General features: G+C 39.5%; 1 protein-coding gene across 11 annotated transcripts in view; it reads right to left on the reverse strand.

Moving 5' to 3' along the window:
- Positions 1 to 23,645, reverse strand: part of LYRM7 (LYR motif containing 7) — a 40,490-nt gene extending 16,845 nt beyond the window's left edge. Inside the window, exons 1-7 of one of the 11 annotated variants that reach the window (XM_080373179.1) lie at positions 23,519 to 23,570; positions 21,569 to 21,849; positions 20,432 to 20,504; positions 19,733 to 19,803; positions 9,347 to 9,449; positions 5,759 to 5,846; positions 3 to 4,220 (exon numbers count right to left, since the gene is read on the reverse strand). In XM_080373179.1, the coding sequence (XP_080229305.1) occupies positions 5,776 to 5,846; positions 9,347 to 9,449; positions 19,733 to 19,803; positions 20,432 to 20,504; positions 21,569 to 21,607 (357 nt within the window). In that variant the 5' untranslated portion in view covers positions 21,608 to 21,849; positions 23,519 to 23,570 and the 3' untranslated portion in view covers positions 3 to 4,220; positions 5,759 to 5,775. The other 10 variants (XM_080373180.1, XM_080373174.1, XM_080373173.1 and 7 more) reach the window with 10 other exon arrangements.
- Between the last annotated feature and the right edge of the window lie 647 nt (positions 23,646 to 24,292).

Raw genomic sequence — 24,292 nt, forward strand, 5'->3', positions numbered from 1 at the left:
GAAAGAAGCAGCAGAGACAGTGTGTGATGAACTGACCAGAGCCCCCATTCCCTGTTGCTGCTGGGGGGGAGGAGGTAGAGAAATGAGGAGTGAAGTTGAGCCCAGGAAGAGAGAGACAGGGGGAAAGTGTTTTAAGATTTGGGTTTATTTCTCATTATCTCACTCTGATTTGACCGGTAAAAAAACTAATTTCCCCAGGCTGAGTCTGTTTTGCCCATGATGGTAACTGCTGAGTGATCTCCCTGTCCTTATCTTAATCCATAAGCCTTCTGTTATATTTTCTCTTCCCTGTCCAGCTGAAGAGGAGAGACAGAGCAGCTCTTGTGGGCACCCAGCTGTGGCCAGAGTCAATGCACCACACACAGGCAGGAGAAGTCAAATGCACAATGTTCATACATAAACTATTAAGACAAAAAAACCCCAACTAGCTGCTCACACAATTTTCATCTTAAGTGATCTAGCAGGAAGACTTTCTGCTGTACAGACCACCGAACCAAGCACAACACATCTTTTTTTGTACTCTCACCTTGTCTCCTAATTTTCTGTTAAGTGTAAGAATCTCGTTCCCTTTCAGCTTCCGCTGCCTTCGGTGTGGTTGAGCACATAGTTTCTAAATTACTTTAACATACATATAATACAGCTGGTACAACGCATTGTTTTCCCAGCACCCAGCGGAGTCCTCATTCCTACTCATTCTCATGTGTCTACTGCACATGCTTTAGCATTGTCAGAGGTGAGACTTCAAACATCTAATAAAAAGGGTGTCCTTTTCTGGAGGCAATACTTTGCTAAGAGAAGATCCTGGGCAGACCCTAAATGACATCAGTGAAAGTGGCACTTCATGCTCTTCTTGATATTCAGCCTATATTTTCTCCACTTCCTCTTAGCCCATTACAGGCTGTCAAACCATCCCAGCCTTACCTTAACTCCTGGGGGCATACATTTGAAAGACAGCCATATTGTTAAAGTACACTATTTTACACCAGCCAGAACTACAGCTCATTCCTCTTAATTTCCTTATGTATATAGGTACTTCCTTGGAGATTACCATTTAGCTAATCTTAGTTTCTCCTAACTTCACACTGGAATGAATACAAAACATTCTTTCTTTATCTGTTTCAATGGATATTGCTCTAACTTTTTCCACCTCTTTTTAGTAATGCCTAGTGATTTCCAGATATGAAACCGTCCTCTAAATAATCGATAAAAGAACAGAATTCGTAACACTTCTTTTCCTATTGCTAAAACGTACTGTCTCGTTACTTCCACAGAGGTTGCTCTTCTAGGATTCAACAGGATTTCAGTTTCAAAGCTGTGCCAGATGTTGCAGGCAGTTTAGTTCAGATGCATTTGTGCTTTTTTTTTTCTTTACTGTTTCAGTTTTCCATATTTATTTTCTTTCTTTGACATGGAGCAGAGGGAATAGCACTTAGGAGAAGTCCCTGAGAGATCATCTGACAGCTTCTGTGGTTTGAATTACTGTCTATTTGAATACATTATTCTAGGTAACTACCTAATCTGTCAGAAAATTATGTTTTAAATAAATGGAACTGTATAAAAGCAAGGTGATGAAATATGTAGCAAGATTTACTGGATGTCTTGATCACAGAAATAATGTTGCGTACTTCGTTCCCTGATTTGGGGTTGGGTTTTTTTTGCACTCCTTTTCCCTTGCATATTTGGGGTCGTCTGCCCTGAAATGATGACAGAATGTGTGTGCCAGCATTTGCATGGTTTTCCTCCTAGAAACATTTTAAGTGTTTCTAGTTTCAAACATTCATTGATATGTGGTTAAAGGACAGTGAAAAAAATCCCAGCATGCATCTTAAAGCAGAAATTCAAACTACAAATCTGTTGTAAAGGAAAGTACAGTAAACAGCATGCTGTGAAGTGGGATTCACCATTGGATGTAACTGGTGCATTGCAACATGTTTCCCATCTGACAAAGGCAGGTAATGCACCCTTTCCAACTCTGTCCCAGGTATTTTGTTCGTGGGAGTCATAAATCCCCAAAATTTTGTCTTTCACATAGTAGCTAAAGCAAAGCAGTGCTGAGGAATGTACTTGCCACAGTTCCACCTGCCTGAGGCCTTCCTCCATGGTTTCTTCTCTAAACACACACCAGAGGCATTGCAAAATGAACCTCACTATTTCTAGAGACCTTTTTTCTGTTCTTTTAAAAAAAGTATTTGTATTGTTACCTTGAATCGCTATGTTTCATTTTCTCGTACCTAACATGCTTATAATCTGTTTAATTCCATATTTTGATTAAATTGTGAGAAACTGTGAGCTTAACACCTCATGTGGGCATATCTACAACATTATCAGAAAGTAGTATGGGTATATTTGAAGTTCTTATATAATCCTCACTATAACATTTCATACTTTTACAGTTTCCTTATAGGGGCAATTATCTTCCTTCATTCTCTGTAAGGGATAAAAATACAGACAGAAAACTCTGCAAGTCATTGCAGCTGAGTACTTATTTAAGTCCCACTGAATACACTGAAATAAAGCAAAAACTTAGGCAGAATTATACAGAAAAATGGCTGCAAATCAGATAACTGATAAATCTTCCTGTTCAAAGAAGTTATTTTTGCATATGCTGCAGTCCTAATTATAACTACAATGAAGCATAATCAACTGCAAATTAAAAAAAAAATATTTGCCTTTATTATATCTGTATTCAATTTTCTGTTCCTCTTCAGTCCACATATCATCAGTCTTCCTTTCGCCTTCAGTCTGCACTGCAGACTATAAATAATGAAAATCTGACATTTATTTATACTGGGAAAATGTTTCAATAACCATTAAGTACATTGACATTTTTGTTCCACTAGTACAGAAGTTGTCCTTTATTTGATTCACTCTTCCTTCTATGAATTTAAAAGCTTTCCTCCTCATTCATATGCTCATTCATTTGATTTCATTTATCAGTTTGACAGGAGCCAGCCTCACCTCAGCTACTACTGGACAACACCGCAGGGTCCAGTGAGACCACTTGTCTGCTTTTATTTCCACAAAGCATATTCAGAGGAAATTTATTGAGAAAACCACAGGCACAATTAAATACTAGTGACCAAAAAAATCTGCCATGTTCTTAAAATTAAAGGGAAATTCCTTCAGGGACTATTTCCAGCTAGGTAACGGCTCCTTCTTTGCCCTTTCGCAGTGCTATGGTGTTATATAGGAGATTCTTCCCTGATGATCCAGTATAACGTGTTGGCCAAACTGCTACAGAAATTTTACTATGTATGTAGCCTTTGAAATCATATCCGAAGGGATCACAGTCTGAAAGCCATATTCTTTGTGTTGTGACATAGCTAGACACAGCTAACTGTGAAAAGTGCAGTTTTGCTCCTTCTCAGTAAAAGCACTTGTGGCTTTTAAAAACATGGGCCAAGTTTGTGCTGAGTGTCCAAAAATCCTCCAAGAAAACAGACTTCAGGCTGTACCTCTGCAAATGTCAGGAGGAAATCTGAAGCAGAGGACAGCAGCCCTTCCAAACAGAAAGTGTGTGAATGGACTGATAAAGATCTACACCGAAACATCAGTGCTGGCTCATCTGCAGGTGGACAGCAATGGACCAAAGATCTTAAATACACACTTGGAAAGGGAAGGAAGCTTTGCAATGACCTTTTAATTTTTTCCTTTACAAACTGACTGGGAAAAGTGCAGAACTGCACTTATGGGTCACTGCCTGTTTCCACTACTATAGCTGTACCGCACAGAGAACACAGTAACAAAATTCCCATGCTCAGCTACGGAGATGTCTTTCAGCTGTAAAGGGCAGTTCAGGAGTAACTAGATCAACATTTGCACATAGCTTCTGACCTCGGAGAGCAGGGCTGCTGCTACTACAGCAGCAGGTGAAACAGTAGAACAGTAGAACTGTTCCAATTTTTATGGCATGATGCAGAGAATGCCATCCTCCCTCCCAGTTCTACAGACCATTTATTTAATCCTGACTGATTTTGACATCAAGCCATAGCCTTCTGGGTAGATGAGAAGGAAAGCTGAAGCACATACTGCAAGAAAAAGGAAAACGTAATTTGAAAAGTAGATGCTTTTACTTCTGTGTTTGATGGAAACCGGATTAGTGAAGTGATAACTAAATGGAAATACTTACTTATAAAAAAAGGAAATTATTTAAACTTACTGCTATTTATCAAAGTATAAAGATGCATCCTTCCTCTCTTTTCCTCCCCTCTGGTTTATTCCTGCTAGCAGAAATAAAAAGTCACAGGAAAGCTAAATTTTTAAAAAACTGAATAAAGCTATCAGAAAAGCTTCAATAGTGAAGTCTTTCAACAGAATTAGAGAGATCTGTATGTCTACACCACAGATTGACCCCGTACAAACAACATGCACTGTACCTGCAAAGATTAACTGGACTTCTAGTAGAGTTCCTTTGTAGCTGTAAAATACCAGCCTTAATACTGAAATCATGTTGCAATTTGTGCTTTGTGTTCAATAATTAATTTCCCATAAAGCTAAAGATCAAAGAATTGACAGCCCACCAAACTCCAGAGTTTAGGATTAAATTGTTGCAAGTTGTTTGGAAAGAGTTATCTAAGGCAAGGAAGTACTAGGATTCAGCTCTTCCTGTAAGCTGGTCAGCCTTTATTTTTAGTTTTCAATTGTCAATATTTTTTTTCCCCTTTTGTAAAGGAAGTGTAAAGAACTGCCAGTACTGGAAGCTCAATTACTTTATGTACAGATCCAGTATCATACAAACAGGCCTGCTGATGCTATGCAGCATTCAGACTAGTTCAGCTCCTTCAGCTGGCATGACCTATAACAGAAAGAATAAATGCTAATACTACATTTAGTCACTGAAGTTGCCACAGGTTTGTTGATCTCGTATTACCATAAGACCTGCCCGAGAACTCGGCACCTTGGGGAAGGTACCAACCACTTTTCCAAATTAAACTTTTAATGCTACTTCCAGACCAACTCTTGTGGAGTCACTTTGTGGTGTACAACAGCACTTCCTATAAATATAGCAACTAAATGCTTCCTTTAACAAAGTGCACAGGAACAGCAAAGAGGATTAATTTGGCCCTGCTAAATTAGAAAAGCCACTTTGTTTCACCTGAAGACCAAAGATTTCAACACAAATCCTACCCACGCAAAGAAAATCAACTAGATGAAATCTATCACTTCTGTTTTATGTATGCCTATTGCGAAGGTACCAATACCATGCTTCAATCTTCTCCTCACCTATTATTTACATAAAAAACCTGAAGAAACCTTGTATTTGAAACCATTAAATCAGGAAGAGGGAAAGGTGTTTAGAACAAACCCAAAACTTAGTATTTAAACAGGAAATATTCCTTGGCTGTATTTAACGCTTTCATTAAAGCTACAGTGTACACAAAGTTAACACTTCATCCCCGGTAGATGCTGTCAAAAGCTGAAGTGTTTAGAATTTTCTTATGTGTAATCACAGACTTAACATCTGTTCTACCAAGTTCTGTGTAAGCATATAACTACCTCAAGTAGACCTGGAACTTGTCTTTTAAATACCAAACTACTAGCTGTTTCTGTATCTGTATCTGTACAGATCATGAAGACACCTCCAGAGAGCAACACACAGTGGTTACAGCATACTGATCTCAGCTATAGCAGCTGAATTGTAGTACATCTAAGCAATCAGTGAGCCCTTTTCAACAGAATTTCCTGCCTGCCCACAGAAGATTTCAACAGATTTTTTTGATGGAAGACATAGTCAAACTACAGTTCAGAGAACTATTACCTTTAAGGTTTATCTTTTTAGACTGATGATGTGTACTCTGGAAGAAAGGCATACTTGTCTGCTCTAAAATTCTGCAGTTTCAGTAAACCTGAAAAGTTTAAGGTGATTGAATCATGTTACTGTAAGCCTATTAAATTACCCTTTCTGTAATCAACATTTTCACCTCCCAAATAATTTTGTGAAAGCTCCTGTAATGTTTTCAACAGTTTCAGCTAACACTTCAAACTTTGCAGAAGGAATGCAACAACAGTTCCTGTCATTTAAACATTATTTATTATTAATTAATTAAAGATATATATATAAGCACAAAGCCATCAGTATCCAGAACAGATTCATACTCAGAGTAAAACGGAAATGGAAGCTGAGGAGATGAGTCGGTACTGGAACACAAACCAACAGGTATACATGGAATAAGGGGAAGAAGAACAGCCACTACCATCAACTAGCACAGCGTTCTGAGAAATCTTTAATTACCAGCTGCTCACTAAGCAGTTTTATGAGAGTCTTTCAAGGCTGGCAAGTTAAATTTACAGAAAGCAAACACCTGCTGGGCCCAGACAGTACCAACTCTGAGATACTCTTAGGCTCAATTCCCTATTTGGATTCCTGTTTATCCTGGATACCCTCCTGGATTTCTACTGAAGAACACATTGAAACAAGAGCAATGAACATGCCTGTCAGTCTCCTACATTAGTAGTCTTTTGCCTATCAACTTAATTTTCCTCATCTCAGCCCTGCAAAATTCAGTTTGTCTTTGCTGCCCTGGAATGCACACAGCTGGGACATGGAATGTTAGTGCACAGACCACAAACATACTGCACAGGAGTGTAACAGGAATTGTTTGGAAGGCTGTTAAATTCTACCAACATATTTTTATCAGGTCCTTTATTTTCAGCAGTTGTGTATGCTATTCAGGTGACTCATTCTATATTATCTGATTATTCTAAGTTATAGGTAAGATGAAGCTCACAAAATGCCTGACAAATCCCAAGCCTAATCCTGTAAATTGACATTTCCGCACTATCTGTCTCTTAACATGTTAATCCTTGTTAAAAATAAAAACCTAAAACACATGACAGCAGAATACCAAAGCAATAGTCACATGAAAATATTCCTCCACGTGTGGTTTCCTCAAACATCACACAAAAGACCGCCACCTACTGTTGACATTACTGTATCTTTCAGTATGTATTTTGCACAGTAACAGGCAATACTATTTTACATCACTACCAAGAGTGAAGACCCACTCGGCCTCAGTTCTACAAAAAACATCTGAAGGATAACATCACTAATACCCTAATCCCACTGCCTAAGGCAACGGGTCCACGGAGATGCATTGCCCCCAGTTCCAGCGTGCCGTGGGAATACCTTAATAGTTGTACAATTTGTCATTGCCAGACCTCTGTTTAAAGCAAAAATAATGAATCATTTTACTTGAGGTTATGTTTTCTCTTTACAGCTGCAACTACATTCTACTTTCTCACCCTTGCACACCCCTGTCTCATGCTCCTTATGGGAAAGAAGTCAATGTAGGCAGACTGCAGAGGGATGGGAAACCAGGCACAGAATATGCCTTGTCCTTGGGGAAGTAACCAACACAAAAGGCCTAAAACAGCCCAACCCCTACACGTTTGTTCTGTAGTGGAGCCACTAAGAGCGCCACAAACAGCAAGAACAGTACTTATTTCATTCCATTTCTCACCACCGGCTGGCTGCCTTCTAGCTACAACACAGAGAATGACTGCGATTGAAAGAGGCTTACCGACCATGGACTTGCTGCTGGCTGCCCTGCCCATGGCGGCCAGGAGCAATAGTTTTAAAGCAGTACTGGCTGCACTGACTTGCTGTGTGAGGAAAACTGGACGCAGGCGCTAGTTTTCCATTTTAATCAGTGACGCCATGTCAAAACCTACACAGATATGCAATATTGGTATCTTGGAGGCTTGTTAAAAATAAACAGGATCACTGGGACCTCGAGTAGAGCTGAAAGGTGCGACTGGGCTACCTCACTCCTGTGTGAGCTATTTAGATCCTTGTATGGCGCCTGTAACTGATCTCACTGAGAAGATTCTATGTATCACTGTCACTGTATCTGGTTCCCATTAAAATGGAAGTGAACAGATCATTGTGATGAATTCCTCAAGACACAAGTAAGTGTCCTTTAAAACAGTGCAAGTGATAAGGGCTTAGTAACCAAACTTACCACAAATTTACCCCAGGCAAGTCAGATTACTTGTAACTAAGCAACATGCCTCTTTTCTTTGTAGAACGCCTCAGTAAGTCACTCATATAATCACAAGATAAAACTAAAACCTGAAATTCATAAACCATACGATCTAAACCAGTGTCTTTAGGTTAGGTTATGGCTGGGTTGTCTTATTCTGCTGTCAACGAAGAACTCAAACCCTGCCGTTCCTGTTTGTTCAAAGGTGTGGAGAAGAAAAACACTACACTCACTCTACCATCATTAAAACCTGAATAATTTATTCATATAAACCTTAAGAACTCTCTCAATCACAGTATATTGGTGTACAATTATGAAAACTTCAGAAATCATGCTTTTGATTCAAAGCTTAAATTTAATGGTAGGTGCCACAAGATGTTTTTTAATTACTTCAAAGCAGCATATGATTGACAACACAAAAAATTATAAATAAATATTAACAGGATTAAGAACTGCATTTTAATTTGCATAGTTTTGAAAAACTCCAGACTGCTAGGTGTCACCGTTTAACCCCAGCTGACAAATAAGCACCACACAGCCGCTCTCTCACTGCCCCCACAGTAGGGTGGAAGAGAGGATCAGGAGAGTAAAAGGAAGAAAATCCTTGGGTTGAGGTAAAGACAGTTTAAAAGGTAAAGCAAAAGCCACACACACAAGCAAAGCAAAACAAGGAATTCATTCACTTCTTTCTATTGGCAGGCAGGTGTTCAGCCATCTCCAGGAAAGCCGGGCTCCATCACAGTTATTTGGGAAGACAAATGGCATCACTCTGAACATCCCCCCCTTCCTTCTTTTTCCCCCAGTTTATACACTCAGCATGATGTCATATGGTATGGAATATCCCATTGGCTACTTCAGGTCAGCTGTCCTGGCTGTGTCCCCTCCATATGTCCTGTGCCCCTCCAGCCCTCTCGCTGGCAGGGCCTGAGAAACTGAAAAGTCCTCGACTTGGTATAAACATCACCCAGCAACAACCAAAACCATCCCTGTGCTGTCAGCATTGTTCTCACATCAGATCCAAACCACCAAACTGCACCAGCTACTAAGAAAATTAACTCTATCCAGGACACTAGGAAACAAGCTCTGTCTGATGTCTGCCATAATTAAAAACATTTCTGGCTGAAGTAACACAATTCAGCAGTGTATTTTTAAAAGAACTTATTTTTAAGACTGTGCGTCTTGAGTTTCCATGGAAGTATTAGTTTCTTTGACAGAAGTGCACGATGGTATCACAGCATACAGTAAAATAGGTGACTTGGTTTCAGCCTCCGTTTTTCTGGTAACAATATTAAACTGTTCTTAAATTTAGCTTTAAAACAGGTATTCACTATTGGTTTTCAGAGATCTCATTACAGGATATTAACCTTCTGGGGAGAGTGGCATATTTTTCTCAGGATTCATGCTTTTTTGTTGGTTTATCAAAGTAAGGAGTGTTGTCTTGTAGCAGGTCTTTCCTGGGTACAAGCACTGTAAAAGAAAAAAAACAACTGAAGGAATATAATGTTATGGAAAATAGTATTTAAAATTCTAAAGTTGTTTTTACATCTACAAACAAAAAAGTCAGGTTACTAAAATGAGAATCTGAATTTCTGGTAAGCATACAAGCAGCAGTATGATACCTACCCAAGACAAAATTATATTAATATTTTAACTTTCTGTTTGTCAGAATATTGCCTTCTACTTTTTCCTTTTAAAAGCACTGAAAATAATAGCATTAAGAATCCATTAAAAATAGTAAAGTGTTGCAGTAACTTCTAGCAAGGGAGAGAATGCCAATTTTATCATGCCTGAGTCAGATTACGTTTACTTCAACATACAACAATAAATATTAAATGTGACTTAGTCCTCTCCCCCAGCATCCTGGAATATGATCTGTTAGATTCATCTTGTCAATTCTATTTTAAAGGCCAGCAGGAAAAGAAACTATCAAATGAAATTGGTAGCTGCTATTATCATCACAGAAGTGCAATGTGTTGGGATTTGTCTAATTATACACCATTTTAACCTATTCTTAACTCTTAAGTTCTTGCTATCTAGCTCTTCAGAAATCAGCTTGTCTTTTCTTCATGAAAGGAAGAAGCTGCAATGTGGTGGATTTGCTCCAGCTGCAAAAACTAAAGCACAACACCTGAAATCATAATGCTGCACTCTGACTAGGTCAGATAGCTGCAAAAGTTGAGGTAAACCTGTAAAACTGTGTGTTTGTGTGCATATGTGTGCAATGAGTAACATTCTGTCCAAAATGCACTGATAGCCCGTATCTTATAATAAAGAAAACGCATTTCTTTCTAGGTGTGTTCCTTCTGCATCTCGGTACTGATACTGATGAATTTAGTAAATTTCTAAGGGCTTTAAGTGAAATTTCAATTGCATTTCTCTTAGATAAAATACTTGGGAGTAAATTTATGGCAGAACATGTTAATCTACACACCTGTAATAGGTACACGAAATAGAAATACCAAAGAAAAACAAAACTGGATATAAACCATTAAAAATCAGAAGTCCAAACAAAGAAAGATTGAAAGAATTTTTAACCTTCCTTTTCAAAGCTAAGTTTTTAACATACACTGCCAACACATCAAATCAAAATAATCAGAACATAACTGCATGTGTGGTTTATTATTGAAATGTAGGCTCTACTTCTACCAGCTTAATCTGAAATTAAAGTGAAAAGAACCAAGATATTTGTATACTACTGAGTAACGTACCTCAGACTGAAACATTTATGGAAATAAAAAAAAAAAATCAGAAAGACTGTCTAATGTGACTAACAAGCTCCTAATTGAAATTTTCTTCTCTTTAGTAAGAAACCCTCTGCCTAATTTCTTTTTTTAAATATTTACCAGTGAATCCCAACATGACTATACACCACTGAATCTCAAATTCCTTTTAGAGAATAACATTGCCCTGTGCAGTGTTTCTATAACAGCACAGAATAATTTCATTTGATTAGGGAAAATGTTCCCCTTACCAATATCTGTTCTCACTAAGACAAGTCTTTGGCTTTTTCTTTTCAGTTACTAAATAGTTATTTTAGAGATTCAGGATTGAGAAAAAAGAAAAACACACCAGGTGTAGCTACATTGTATAGTCAGCTATAATACAAAAAGTTAAGAGTCAAAAGATTCTGATACTAACTCACTTAAGAAAACTAGCTGCAGCAATATATTTCTGAAACATTTCACATAGTTTCTCCTCACCCCACCCTTGCTCTTCTTTCATACAACCAAGCAACTGATCACATCAATTTCATTATTTTTTTTTTTTTGGGGGGGGGGGAAGGGAGGGGCAGAGGAGTGGGGCAATGGCTTGGAATGAAAATTTAAATACAGGCCAATGTAAGTATTTTACAACTCTTTTCAAAATAGGTCAGTATACCTTCTATGAAAGCAAAGAAAACCTTTACCTAACCAAGTTTCCAAAACAAACACATAGCACCTAAGATGAAGCAACTATGAAAAGTAAACTCTTCAACTTGAGGTGCTTATTTTTTATTTGCCAACAAACAGCAACTCAAGCAGCCACCTTAGGGCTGCACTTCCACTGCCACTTTTTTTTTTTTTTTTTAAATAGATCTGTCCTAAGCCTCTCATTTAACGTAAGATGATACCATAAAAGTAACAAGGGAGCTAATGGTAATTCTATTAGCACTGTAAATTACCACAGAGCATAAAAATTAAGGATCAAAAAGGTTGATTTGCTCTGCTAAACTTCCTTAATCAAAGCTGTACTGGAATTGAATACCCATTCAATGTGCTACCTAAGCAGATCATATACCTATACAGGTATTTCCTGCAACACACTTCCCACCAGAAACTGGCTGCTAGGTGCTAATCATATACATGCACAAGACGTTTGGAGGGGACACAGATGGGACAGCTGACCCCAACTGACCAAAAGGATATTCCATACCATTTGACATGGTGCTCAGCAATAAAAGCTAGGAGAAAGAAGGGGGGACATTTGCAGGGGTGGTATTTATCTTCCCAAGTAACTGTTAGATGTGATGGAGCCCTGCTTTCCTGAGGATGGCTCTAACACCTGCCTGCCAACAGGGAGTAATGAATGAATTCCTTACTTTGCTTTGCCTGCACACACAGCTTTTGCTTTATTGTTAAACTGGCTTTATCTCAACCCATGAGTTTTCTCTCTTTTACCCTTCCCACTTCCTCCATCTCACTGTGGTGGGAGTGAGCAAGTGGGCTGTGTGAGGCCGTCGCCAGCTAGGGCTAAATCACACCACCACCTAGCCATAGATTCATTCAACTCAAGTTGAAGTCCCACTTCCAACATTTTTCCCCTTTCCAATCTCAGACAACTTTTCTGTACAACAAGGTAAGATGGAAACAGTAGGGCAAGACTCAACAAAATGGAGCAGCAGTGGAAACCACACCCATATAGGTACAATTTCACACGGTGCACTGACCATGCTATTCAGCACAAGCTACTATCAAAACACGGTGACAATTATTTCAATTCCCTAAAAACTTTATTTCTGGTTTCAGGAATTTTTGAGTGGCATACCCTGTGCTACCAGTGACAATAATACAGTAAGAGCTATATCAGATTTGCCTATCCAGAGTGCCACCTGACTAAACAAAGCTGGATTCTCAGGAAGACACACACACTAGAAGCCTGCTCAAACAACAGCACTTAGGAATAATGTTCTGTTACTAATCAATTTACCATGGTATAAAGGTCTGTATATTCCTTCTGTACGGAGATTTGCTTTTACTCTTTCAGGCTAAGCATTAAGTTTGTTCTGCTTTTTTGTATTTTGAGTAAGACCATGCTCCCAGCCACAAAGATTATTCATTGCCATGACCTTTAAGGATTACTTGTTGTGTAAAATAAAAGTGCATTTTTTTGGTGCTAGCTTTGAGTGAAAATTCCAACTTCACTAAACGTTCCTTATATTTTCATTATATCAGGACAAGTAAGAATATCTATCCATTCTATATGTTTTTTATACTGCTCTTTCTTATTCTGTGAGCTTCTATCATGATGCTCTGGTTTTCTTTTCTAATAATTCCTTCTCTTTTAACTGGTGATTCCCTACATTATCAAAACTAAGTGTTTCTCACTTCAATATATATTCCAAATACATACACAAAACAGACAGCTCTTAACTGTCATGGCTGTTTCAAGATTATTGTGTTATTCTTACTGCAGTAAAATCAGAGTGAGAAGCAAGGCTTAGACGTATCCACAACAGATGCAGAAAAAAAAAAAGAAAAACAAAGAATGGGCAAAAGACTGTGTAATGACATCCTTCGCATTCATAAGCATTCAAACGCGCCCTGAATACACTCCAGATTTTTGCTGCAGGACAAAAGTTTTCCTGGCCAATACTAGACTCTAGATACACAAACCTCAAAGACACCACTTCTCTTAGAAGTCTGTAAAATTAGGTGAGGGCAATTCTATCACTTTTTGTTTATGGATATTTTAAAGCCCTAAAGCTCTGCTACAGTTAAAACAATCACTACTACTCTCCCCTTGTTCGCTGAGTCAAGTCACTTCACTAAGAGTAGCAGATTGGTCAGAGAAGATCTCCCCTTCGCAAATTCTTGCTGACTGTTCTCAGTCCCCATTCTGTTCTTACAACATTTGGAAACAGCTTCCAGCATTGGGTCACCCATCTTCCCATGGATCACAGTGAGGCTCTCTTGCCCTTCTTGAAAAGAGGAGTGACATTTGCTTTCTTCCAGTCCTCACACAACTCCCCTAATCAACATGACATTTCAAAGATAATTGAGAGTGGCCTTGCAATGACATCAGCCAGCTTCCTCACCACCCACAAGTGCATCACATCAGGTCCCAATGATTTGTGTATTCCCCATCATCAAACCCCCATTTGAACATCTGTTCAAATGTTCCCTAGCCTTTTCTTCTCCTCTACCAAGTCTGTCATCCTCGTTCCAGACATTCCCAATGGTGTGAGACCCAGAATTCCTGAAGGCAAACCTTAGCAGTGAAGACTGAGGTACCAAGAAGAAAGTACCAAGTGCCTCAGACTCTTCGGAGTCCTTTGCTACCAGGTCCACCGCCCTACTCAGCTGTGGGCCCACATTTTCCCTCCTCTTCCTTCAGCTGCTGATATGCCTATAGAAATAGTTCTTGCTGTCCTTCACATTCCTTGCCAAGATCAACCCCAGGTGGGCTTTGGCTGTCCTAAACCCATCCCTACACACCCACAGAATAATAGAATACAAATTAGTATTTGAACATGAATTCACATGGCCTTTGCAAGGGATGTTCTGACTCACAGTCCCTGCTGGAGTTCTCTGAATAGCTCCTGGGGGGGCTGCCACAACATGCTTACATTCCCAAAAGCCCCTCAGCAAAAGCTTTTAAGAAAATAACAACCTTATTATGACAGAAGTTCTTGCGTGGGTAAGTCACTGGTTAAAATGAAGGAAGTGAAAAATGAATGAACAGGTCTCCCAATGGAGGGATGTCAAAAGTAGAGCTCTACGGGTATTTTTGTTGGCATCTGTGTTGTTCAACATACTTATAAGTAACACAGAAAAGAACATTTTTTTAATGATACCATCCTGAACAGGTTCTTTAAGAAAACAGCTTACTATCAAAATTGTAGGACAAGCTTAAGATTTGACTAAGTAACCAGTAAAATTACATGTAGAGATGTGCAATACACATAAGTAAAAAAAAAATACTAGCTTCACAAAGAATATGACAGGTTCTAAACTGACTAGGACCATTCAGATGAGTTTAATGAATACAACACAATTTTGTAAAAATAAATGTATGTACACACAGCAGTCAAAAATGAAATTTAGAATGAGGAATGACAAGGAAATCAATGGAGAATGAAAAAGAAAACTGTGGGTAACTGGCTAGCTGAAAAAGTTCACATAGACATAGTCCAGCTGGCTGGACAAAAATACACATCGCTCTCAGCTGATCTGAAGTAAAGCAAAAATACACTGTCTTTGGCTGTTCTTGTTACACAATAACAGCAAGATCGCGGTGGGAAAAGAATGTTGCAGGGGGAACAGATAATTACAGAAGAGAAACAAGGGGCGGACTTGGTATTTAGGCAACTAACCACAATAATGAGCTTAACTTTTGTAATATGTATGAGCTAATTATAACAAGGCATAAAAGGTGACTGTAAGGGACAATAAATGAAGTCTGCTGATCACTCATATTGAGTGACTGTGTCTTCCCTCCGTCGCGACAGAAAACATCGCTGTGCCATTATTTTGCGTATAAATGCCTGGCTGCCCATAGGTTGGTGACTTCTATCAGCTCTGATTGAGCAAGTTCTTAATCATCTTAAAAGAGATAATAGTAGAATTGAAAAAGATGTAAAGAATAGCAACAGAATGATCACAGGCACTCACCTGTTGTTTCACAGAAAAGCTGTTCCATAAGGGGGGGGAAGGGGGGGGATGGTGCAAATAAGGGACTTAAAAACTCATCAAGAGCTTGGTGAAAATGGATAGTAATTGAAGAGTAGAACTAGATTCAAAACTACGGTATGTGATTCTTCATAAAAACCAGAATAAATTATTTGTCGAAGGTTTTTAGATGCAAGACATTTGCACTGCTTGACAGGAACAATTTCATGAAAGAGAAACACACTGAGGACAACAAAACCAGAAACTTTCCCTAGCACAGGAAGCAGGTGTGAACAGCTGGAAGGTGTGAAAGTTCACTTGTTCTATTCCTACCCTTCTGCTGTCATCTGCCTAGGATCACTGTGGAAGACTTGACACTAGTCTAGACCTATCTTTGGCCTTGATTATAACAGCTGTTCTAAAGTTAAGTGTTTTACCTAATCTAAAACTGAAAACAGCTACAAAACTTTACAGACACCAATAAACAGAAGTGAAAGGAAATAATATACATTGCTGAAGATTTCTCCTATCCTCTACCACACAGTTGTATGCTGAACTTACTATAGCTCTTGTGTTAGACTGTAAGACAAAAGCACTTCTAAATTGAGAACCAAAATTCCAGAATTGATAGGCTTTGCATCAAGGTCATCATTGTGTCACAAATCTTCCAAGGCATAATCTGAAACTTAAAATTGTCAGAACAAGGTTTTGGAAAAGAACATTCAATTCGCAAAGAAAAAGCTATTCTACGGACAGCACACATACTGCATTTGCTGGTTCTCCTCTACCTATTTGGTAGAGCAAGCATGTACAGATACTGTTGGCTACTACATTTAGACATACACTGACTGAGTAGCCAGTACATGCACGCTGATTTGCTACCAAATTGCTGTTAGTTCTAATAGTTACGGTATCAAATTGTAACTTCTTTCTCTCAACGAGGGCACTAAATGCAGGTGCTGCCTCTTTCCTACCAGCCTCCATATTTCAAAATATTTACATAGAAACTTCATACCTTTGAAACCTCCACCTCTCCTAGGCAGTGACATTAGTCAACAGGCTTAAATTAAGTGTCTGGGCAGAGAAATGACACATAGACTTTTGGCCTCTCTACTCCTTTACTCCTTTCAAGTCCTACATTTATTTACTGAACTACAACATTTTTAAACCTCTTTTAGCATGCAGCTTTACTCACCTATTCTGTCAGAATCCGTGTGAACTGCCTGAATAACAGAAGTTCTGAGAATCACTTCAACATCTGAAGCTATTTTCAGAAGCTAGTAAAAGGGGTAAAAAAAAACACCAACAACACAGAGTAATTCAAATTAATATGTAATTATTCCTGAAAGTATTCTCCATACTAGACAGGCATTCAAATAACAAGGTCAGTCAGTTCTATTATTCAGTTAGTAACGCACTATCTATACATACCTTTTCTTTGGGGGATCCTGGCGTAAGTTACAGGTTGATATATAAGCTACCTTGACATACAGCATGAGGAAGGAAACTTCTGTTCATAATACACAGCAATGTGAAGTCTATAAACCCAATTATAAACCCAATTAAAACTGTAAACAAATGAGGTAAAATGCAACTAGCAAAACAAGTAACTAGTTCCCAATGATCAGACACTGGTGAATGCATCCGTAACATCTGACAACCCTTAGGAAAAGGGCAATCTGGTTGTTTTCACATTCCTGCTCTTGAAATAAGGAGATAAAAATGAAGGCAAAACATGACAAGAATATAGAATACTGAGGTATTACAGAAAAGCAGTACAGGAAGAAGGCACTACCTGAAGATTAGCAGAGGTATTAATATTTGAAAAAGGCCTAGAATTCCTTCCCTTATTAAGAGGATAAGCAGAAGCACTCATTGCTAGTTTTGCTGAGCAGTTAAGAGAAGCCTAATACTTCTTTGCGTGATACTGATCTAAGAATTAATTACTTTAAAGAAAGAAAAAAATTATGTAAATATCTATAATGAAAAACAAGAAAGAATTTGATAAACAGAGGATGTTAGTTAATCCTTGCAAACAGTTAACAAGACATGGCCTTGGGAAAAATAATCTATGTCAAACTAAGAACTAACAAAGTAAGCTCAAGAAGAACCAAATGGTTAATGAGACCAAACAGAAAATCACAAGAGCTATGTGTGAACTATCCTAATGAGCATACTAAAAGATCCATCCCAGAGCAAAGAAAGCCCCCTACTAACAAAGCCCCCTCCTCACAGCAAATGCCGGTAAAAAAAAAATAAAAATGCTGTACCTTTAAATGGAGAGGAGGCTCATAAGAACCAAAGAATATGAATTTGTGAATAAACCTAATTGTAAAAAATTGTTCAAAGCATATAAAATGTTCAACTATATATAAAGATGTGTGGTAGCTCTGTGGATTTACCACCAAGCACCTATTCTGCACAGACATGCCATAAACAAGTATCTCGAGTCTTTGCATGGATTGTCTCTCACATACTGGTGAAGAACCTAGATTAGGGATAACAATACCTGTGTCAGAAATAAATTATTTTGCACAAGTGAGACACTTCAGGAGACAGGCTTACACTAGGAAATAGTGTGTACAAGCAGAAGTGGATCTTTGCAAGAGTTAAAGCTCAAGACTTGACATCTACACTGGATTTCTCCTCCCTTTCCCTTTTAAGAATCTGGACTAGGTATTCTCCAGTTTCCCCTACTGAATTCCCACTAGCAGCTAGGCTGCACGCTCCTGAAGCACACCTTCCACTTCATATTCATCTTATAGGAATCCTGCCGTTTGCTCTGAGGTTGCTTCACAAAACAAGCCAGACTACAGAAGTGAAGATAACCAAGGTAACTTCAGAAGCGCACTCCTGATCTGAACCAAAATGCCACAGTAGATTTACGTGCCACATCATGTATTATAATACTGCAGATAGTCACTCCTACCTCCTTAGGTTACTACGTAACTAAGTTCCTTGATGTCATATTAGAAGACACTGCAGCTTTCTATTCTGACAAAGTAATGCACATTTGGTTGGTGAATATCCATCTTTTAGCTGCTGTCCAAAGCAGAACACTAACATCCCCACGTTTATGCAAGCAAGTACCTGAATTCTCACAGGTCCTGCATATCACATGATTCAGTTCCCCTGCATACAAGACTTTTCAGTATATGTATATGTGTAATATAATAAATATGACAGCTTCTATGGTGTTCTAGGATTCTGTAGTTGTGATGGAAGTCTAGAATTTCTTCCACTGACACATTTCATCAAGATATCAACTAACCAGGATTAAAAAGCTGTATGTGTATTTTGTAGGTTGCCATTTCCAAACAAGTGTAGATTTAAAAATATATGACAAGTATTCTTCCTGTACATCTCTATAACAAAAAGAACATACAATTTAACAGATCAGACACTGGAAACACAAACACAGAAATATTACTATAGGGGCCTGATAACAAGCAGAAATGCTAGAAAGTCCTAACTAAAGGCTCAGAACTATTTATTTCACTGTCCAGTGAAAGGTATGATGCAAAGGTTTAGATGTATTTCTATAAAGGACAGATGGAGGCACTTTCTTCCAACTAGTGCCCAATGACAACATAAAGACAGTCTGTTAAAAGGCTGAATGACAAGGACTGAATTATTAACTCTGTATGGATGTTAAGAACTAAAACCACCAAAAATACAGAAGTTTCATTTCAGGCCTCAGTAAGTTTTAGAAAAATGTCTCAGTAAAAAGTCTTAAAATGACAACTGAGCAAAGGTAACTTACACAGTGAGTTAACAGAGTGTTTCTACTCCTTTTAATGCAGCACGAGGGAAGAAGCAGCAAAAAACCCCAGTAGTATAATTCATATCTCTATATTCCAATAGTCATGATCATTTGACTGTTTTTTGCCTCCCGCAAAAGATGCTGCTTCATTTGCCATCAGGAATCAAAATAACTTCTCAAGTCTGCGAGTTACTGAGCAGATTGTTTAATTACTCTGTATCTTTCTGTGCTCATCTATACAACAAAGACCAGGTAAACTTAACCACAGATCAGACAGGCATTATGGGCAAAGTATACAAAATATTTACGTAAGAATAGCAACGTAAAACTTTTTTTCCCATAATTTTATTATGTTTCAACATAAGCACACTGAACTAACAGAAGACACTTCCTCCCTGTGTATTTTTGTACATGCAAAATTCTATAGCATACTATTAATACCAATGAAAGTATCAATATATTTATAAAGAAAGATCCATTTAAAAGCCTTTTCAAACTCACCTGGCCCTCACAATGTCTCAATAAGTACTTACATTGGTTTACGAATCCTTTAAGTAAAAAAGCTCCTATACAAGTTTTCTTACGCAAAGTGGGAAAAAAACAGTGAAAACAAGAAGTACCTCTTTTATCTTCTCTTCAGACGTCTCATCTTGGTTATTTTTGAATTCTTCGTTTATCTTTTGCCTTGCAGCTAAATAAAAAAAAAAAAAGAAGTGTGGACAAAAAACCTGCATGTCTTTGTCACTGCCTTAAAGCTCAGAATTCTAAGTCCTTTATAGCACCCTCCTAGTTCACCCTGTCTGAAGTATTTTAATATAAGATTTCTATGGAATTCAGGTGATGTCATATTTTAAGTTGACTGATACAGGAATAAAATGTAATTACCTATCTAGCAGTCTGAGCTTTAAAAATAACATACAGAGGCCACTATTAAAAGTTTGTTTACTAAAAAAGCAGTATTTACTCCCTGAGGAGCAGTTGTACATGAAGAGAATCAACTCACATGCTCAGTACAGTTAAACATGCTTTGGCTGGACTGAAGTTAAAAAAAAAGCAGGAGGCGGGACAAAAAAATTCCCAGAAGAGATGTTTTCTTATGAAATATGTCTTGAATCTCCTTGAGTCCAACAACCATTTTTTTCTTTCAAATTAAAGGATGTCTGTTTATGGACACACAAGTTTTCCCAATGACTATTTTTAAAATGTGGAAAAGAATAATTTAAAGGAAGATTATGTTAAGAATTCTCCTTCTGTGTATTCAGAGAAGAAAGTCCCACAGAAAGATAGGCAAGCATGCATTACACAGAAAAGTATCTCACCTTCAAGAGCTCTGGTATCATGTTTAAAAACTTCTTGCCGGGTTCTGTGTAGTAATTTAAAAAGCTTCAAAACCTGTCAATACAACATCAATAGAATTACCTTGTTTGCTACCAGGATTCTTAGTTAAAATGAACGTGTTACTATTAAAAATGTTCTGGTTGATCTTTCATGTTCTTTCCATTCAGTACAGAACTTGGTACAGAATCAGTATCTAAGCTACGCTACCTCAATTCCCAGTCAAGTAACCTGCAACCAAATCAGATGTAAGGAAATCAAAATCCTAGACAGTTCTAGATGTTTAAAATTAATCTAAGATGCTAGAGAGTACTAGCACTACACTCCTAAATCATCATTTGCCATGACAGGAATATAATCCTGAAAAACATATTGATGCAAACATACTTATTGTGCCAATACCAAATAAACCCAACAGAACAGGAATCACTCTAAAAGTCAAGCCAACTGAAGGGACTATTCAAGGGTAGATCACTGGATGTTCTCCAATTATGAAAAAACCATGGAAATATAAATGGCTAAAATATTCTTATACTTGTGTAAGAATGTGTGTAAGCCAGTGTGAGAAAAGTTAATTTCAGAAGGATCTCAGACTGTGTATTAGCTAATTCAACAATTATTTTTCATGTCTCTGTATAATACCTGGGCATAACCTTCTACAGGCAATGTGGCAAAACCAACACAAAGCAAAGTCCTTCCCTAAATATAACTGCCAGATCAGCAAATAAAAACTTCAGTAAAGCCCAACATTCAAAAAATTAAGATTTACAGTGTAGCGATGACACACCCAAGGATGTACGTGAAGCAAAATTCCTAAGAATCACAACTCACAGTCATATGGTTTTGGCTGTTTATTCATACAGACTATAATGAATTACAAAAATCCTCAAGTCCTTATCACACTTCTTTGGTGTTTGTCAGAAAGCGACAAGAATATCTGAGAAGCACCAAAAAAAAAATAATCTTGGAAACAAGAGACCTTTTCAAGTTATTTCTAGTACTTTCTAGTGTGTTTTGGCATCTCTGGAAGGCACAAGTCCAGGTACTCCATGATAACTGTAAATTGTTTTCTCATAGTTAATAATAAAATTCTTGGACACAGAGGAAACAGAAGGCTGTACCTGAGAGATAACCACCTTCTTTATCAGCATGCTCTGCATCTGTGAGCTAGAGATATAAACAAGCCTGTCCCCTAGAAGCAAAAGACCATTTAAAATGTCCTGGCAGGGCCCTGAAAAAAATGTTGCCTTTGCTTTAAATCTGACGGTGGTAGAGAGAGAAAAACAGCAAGCTTCTCTGAAAGCTATTACTTCCAACAGTTGTCAACACAATTTTAGATTTTCAAGCTGAACTCTCAACCTCCATTCAGCTGGTCATCTGGCCACACCTTGAGATAATTCATCTAGAAGTGCACACACACAAAAAGACAGTTTTTAGGATGAGGAGTAAGACATAGAACAGTAGGAACAGGCAACTTTCCAGTTCAGTACTGCTTCTTTAAAGGACAACTTACAAACATAAAAAAATTGAAATCTCACTTCATCACATGGATTAGACCACATCATAACTTCTAATGTAATCTATAATCCAGCATCCTGTTGAGTATATGTTACTGCATTACAGATCTTTCTCAACAGAGGACAAACTAGTGCATTCCTGACTGTGTAAGAGGCTCATATTGTTCAACTAAAAAACTTCTGTCACTTTTACAAGAATTTGTATGCAACTTGACAGTTAAATCAATCTAAGCAGAGACATATAAAAGAGAACATGGACTATGGTAACTCCTTTGGAGTGTCTGTGTCCTTAATAATTAGCAACTGAACAGAACCCTGTTGCCTTCAACTGCTGTATTCTCCAGATGGCTGAATCTGTGGGAAGTTAACAGACAGAACTGAAGACTAGCAAAAAAATGTTTTCTGCAGATGTATTTTAAAGGATTTGACTAAATTATTTGGATGGGGCATCCTGAAATATGTCTATCCTGTAATATTTTTTGCCATCTTGGCAAATAGTCAAGTTAATATAAATGGTTTTGAATCAGACATGCATCGTGAAACTTGAAGAAGTGTTTTACAGTTCTTCTGAACTCTTTGATCAACAATTTTCAGTCATCTTCCCCTGCTATTTGCCTACTTCTAAAAGCCCTCCTGGAAAGTGCTTCACTACACTAACCACTGAGTAGCTGTATTAGATGACTTTGAAGCAAGATACATTAATGCACAGATTTCTTCGAGCTCTACAGTCACCTAATAAAACACAGAATTCCCTTAATACCTCAGAGTACTAGTACCCCTAACACCAGGCTTCAGAACACTTCTGAAACAGGGCTGTAATGATGAAAGGTTTAAATAATTCTTTTGTCTTTGCTTGCCTTCATCTCCCATCACAATCTACTATCTTGATTTAATCTCTGACTGTCAACTCTCAGTTTCTTTTTTCCACAACGGCCTTTGCATGCAAACCCCCACTTTCTGTTAGCTAGTTTTGTGTCCTTCCTGCCCTGAAAGCCTCTGCCTGCTGATGCTAAACAGGCTACCTAGGAAAAAAGTTCCTACCCTCCAGCGACATATAAGGGAAAACTCACTTTTAAGTCTGTAATTTGTGTTTGCCTGCTATTTACAGCCGAAGGCCGCAAACCGATGGGGGCACACGGCACGCTCCCTTGGTGCCACCGATGCTAGCGCGCCGGGCACCGAGCGGCACGAGGGACCGCGAACCCCGCGGCGGCGGGCACGGCGGTAACGGCCCACAGCCGGCGGCCTCTCCCTCGCCGCCTACGGGGCTCCAGTAGCGCACCAGCGACTCCGGGCCTTAAGCGGGGCGCAGGCCACCCGGGGGAAGGACAGGGAGGCCTCTCCCTCCGCCGCCGCCTCACACCGGCCCGACCCCACGGGCCCTCCCCGACCCTTCCCACCAGCCCCGGCTCCAGTTCACTCGAGGCTACCCCCGGGTACGGGGGAGACCCCTACCCCGCCGCGCCAGCCTCAGGCCAGGATGGGGCCGCAGCAGCCAAGCGCCCCCTCGGAGGCAGCGGCGGCCGCTGGCGCCCTCTCCCCACCGGCGCTCACCCGCGCGCGGCTCGCCATGGCGACCGCCGTCCTTTTCCGGTCCGGCGGAGGGGGGTAGTGGCGGAGGGGGAAGTGACGACGGGAAGCGGTCCGCGCCCTCGCCGGCTGCGCGGTGCTGCCGGGTGCGCTTGGCAATGTTGCTCCCCCGAGCGGGACTCGCCGTGGCCGGTTGTTCCAGGAAGCCTTTGCTCCCCCTCCGCCCCTGCCGGCCCGTGAGCGGCGTGCGGCCTCCCGCGGGGTGCCCCCCGGAGCCGCTCCGGGTCGGCCAGCCGAACCGCTGCTGCCTTCACTGGCGTGGCCGACGCCAGCCGTCCGGACAGCGCCGCCCCTCAGAATGCCGAGACCGAGCCGACTCCTGTTAACCTCCGGCGGAGCGGCAGGGGTCCGCAAACAGCGGGGCGGGCGGCCCTGCCGTGCCCTCCGGCGCCGGCCTGGGCTTGCCGAGGGGAGCCGTGATGTGGTGAGGGGCAGCTTCACCCCCAGCACCCTGCCAGGCGGGATCGCCGCGCCGCAGCGCTGCTGGCGAGCTGTGCCGGTGTTTTGCTGACAGACTGGATACCAAGCGAAAATGAATTCCAAATCAAATATAAGAATAAGTGCAGTTTATTATATTACACTATAATATATGGAAATAGCATGCAATATGATAAAAGGAAACAGTACCACTTACGCACAATAGGGTAAGAGAGCAATAGGAGTGAAGCATCAAATCGTAACTGGAAAGCATTACAGAGACTAAGAAACATCACCAATTACCACCTTAACATCACCCAG

The sequence above is a fragment of the Falco punctatus genome (assembly GCF_963210335.1).
Source record: "Falco punctatus genome assembly, chromosome: Z".
In the NCBI taxonomy this organism is placed as follows: Eukaryota; Metazoa; Chordata; class Aves; order Falconiformes; family Falconidae; genus Falco; species Falco punctatus.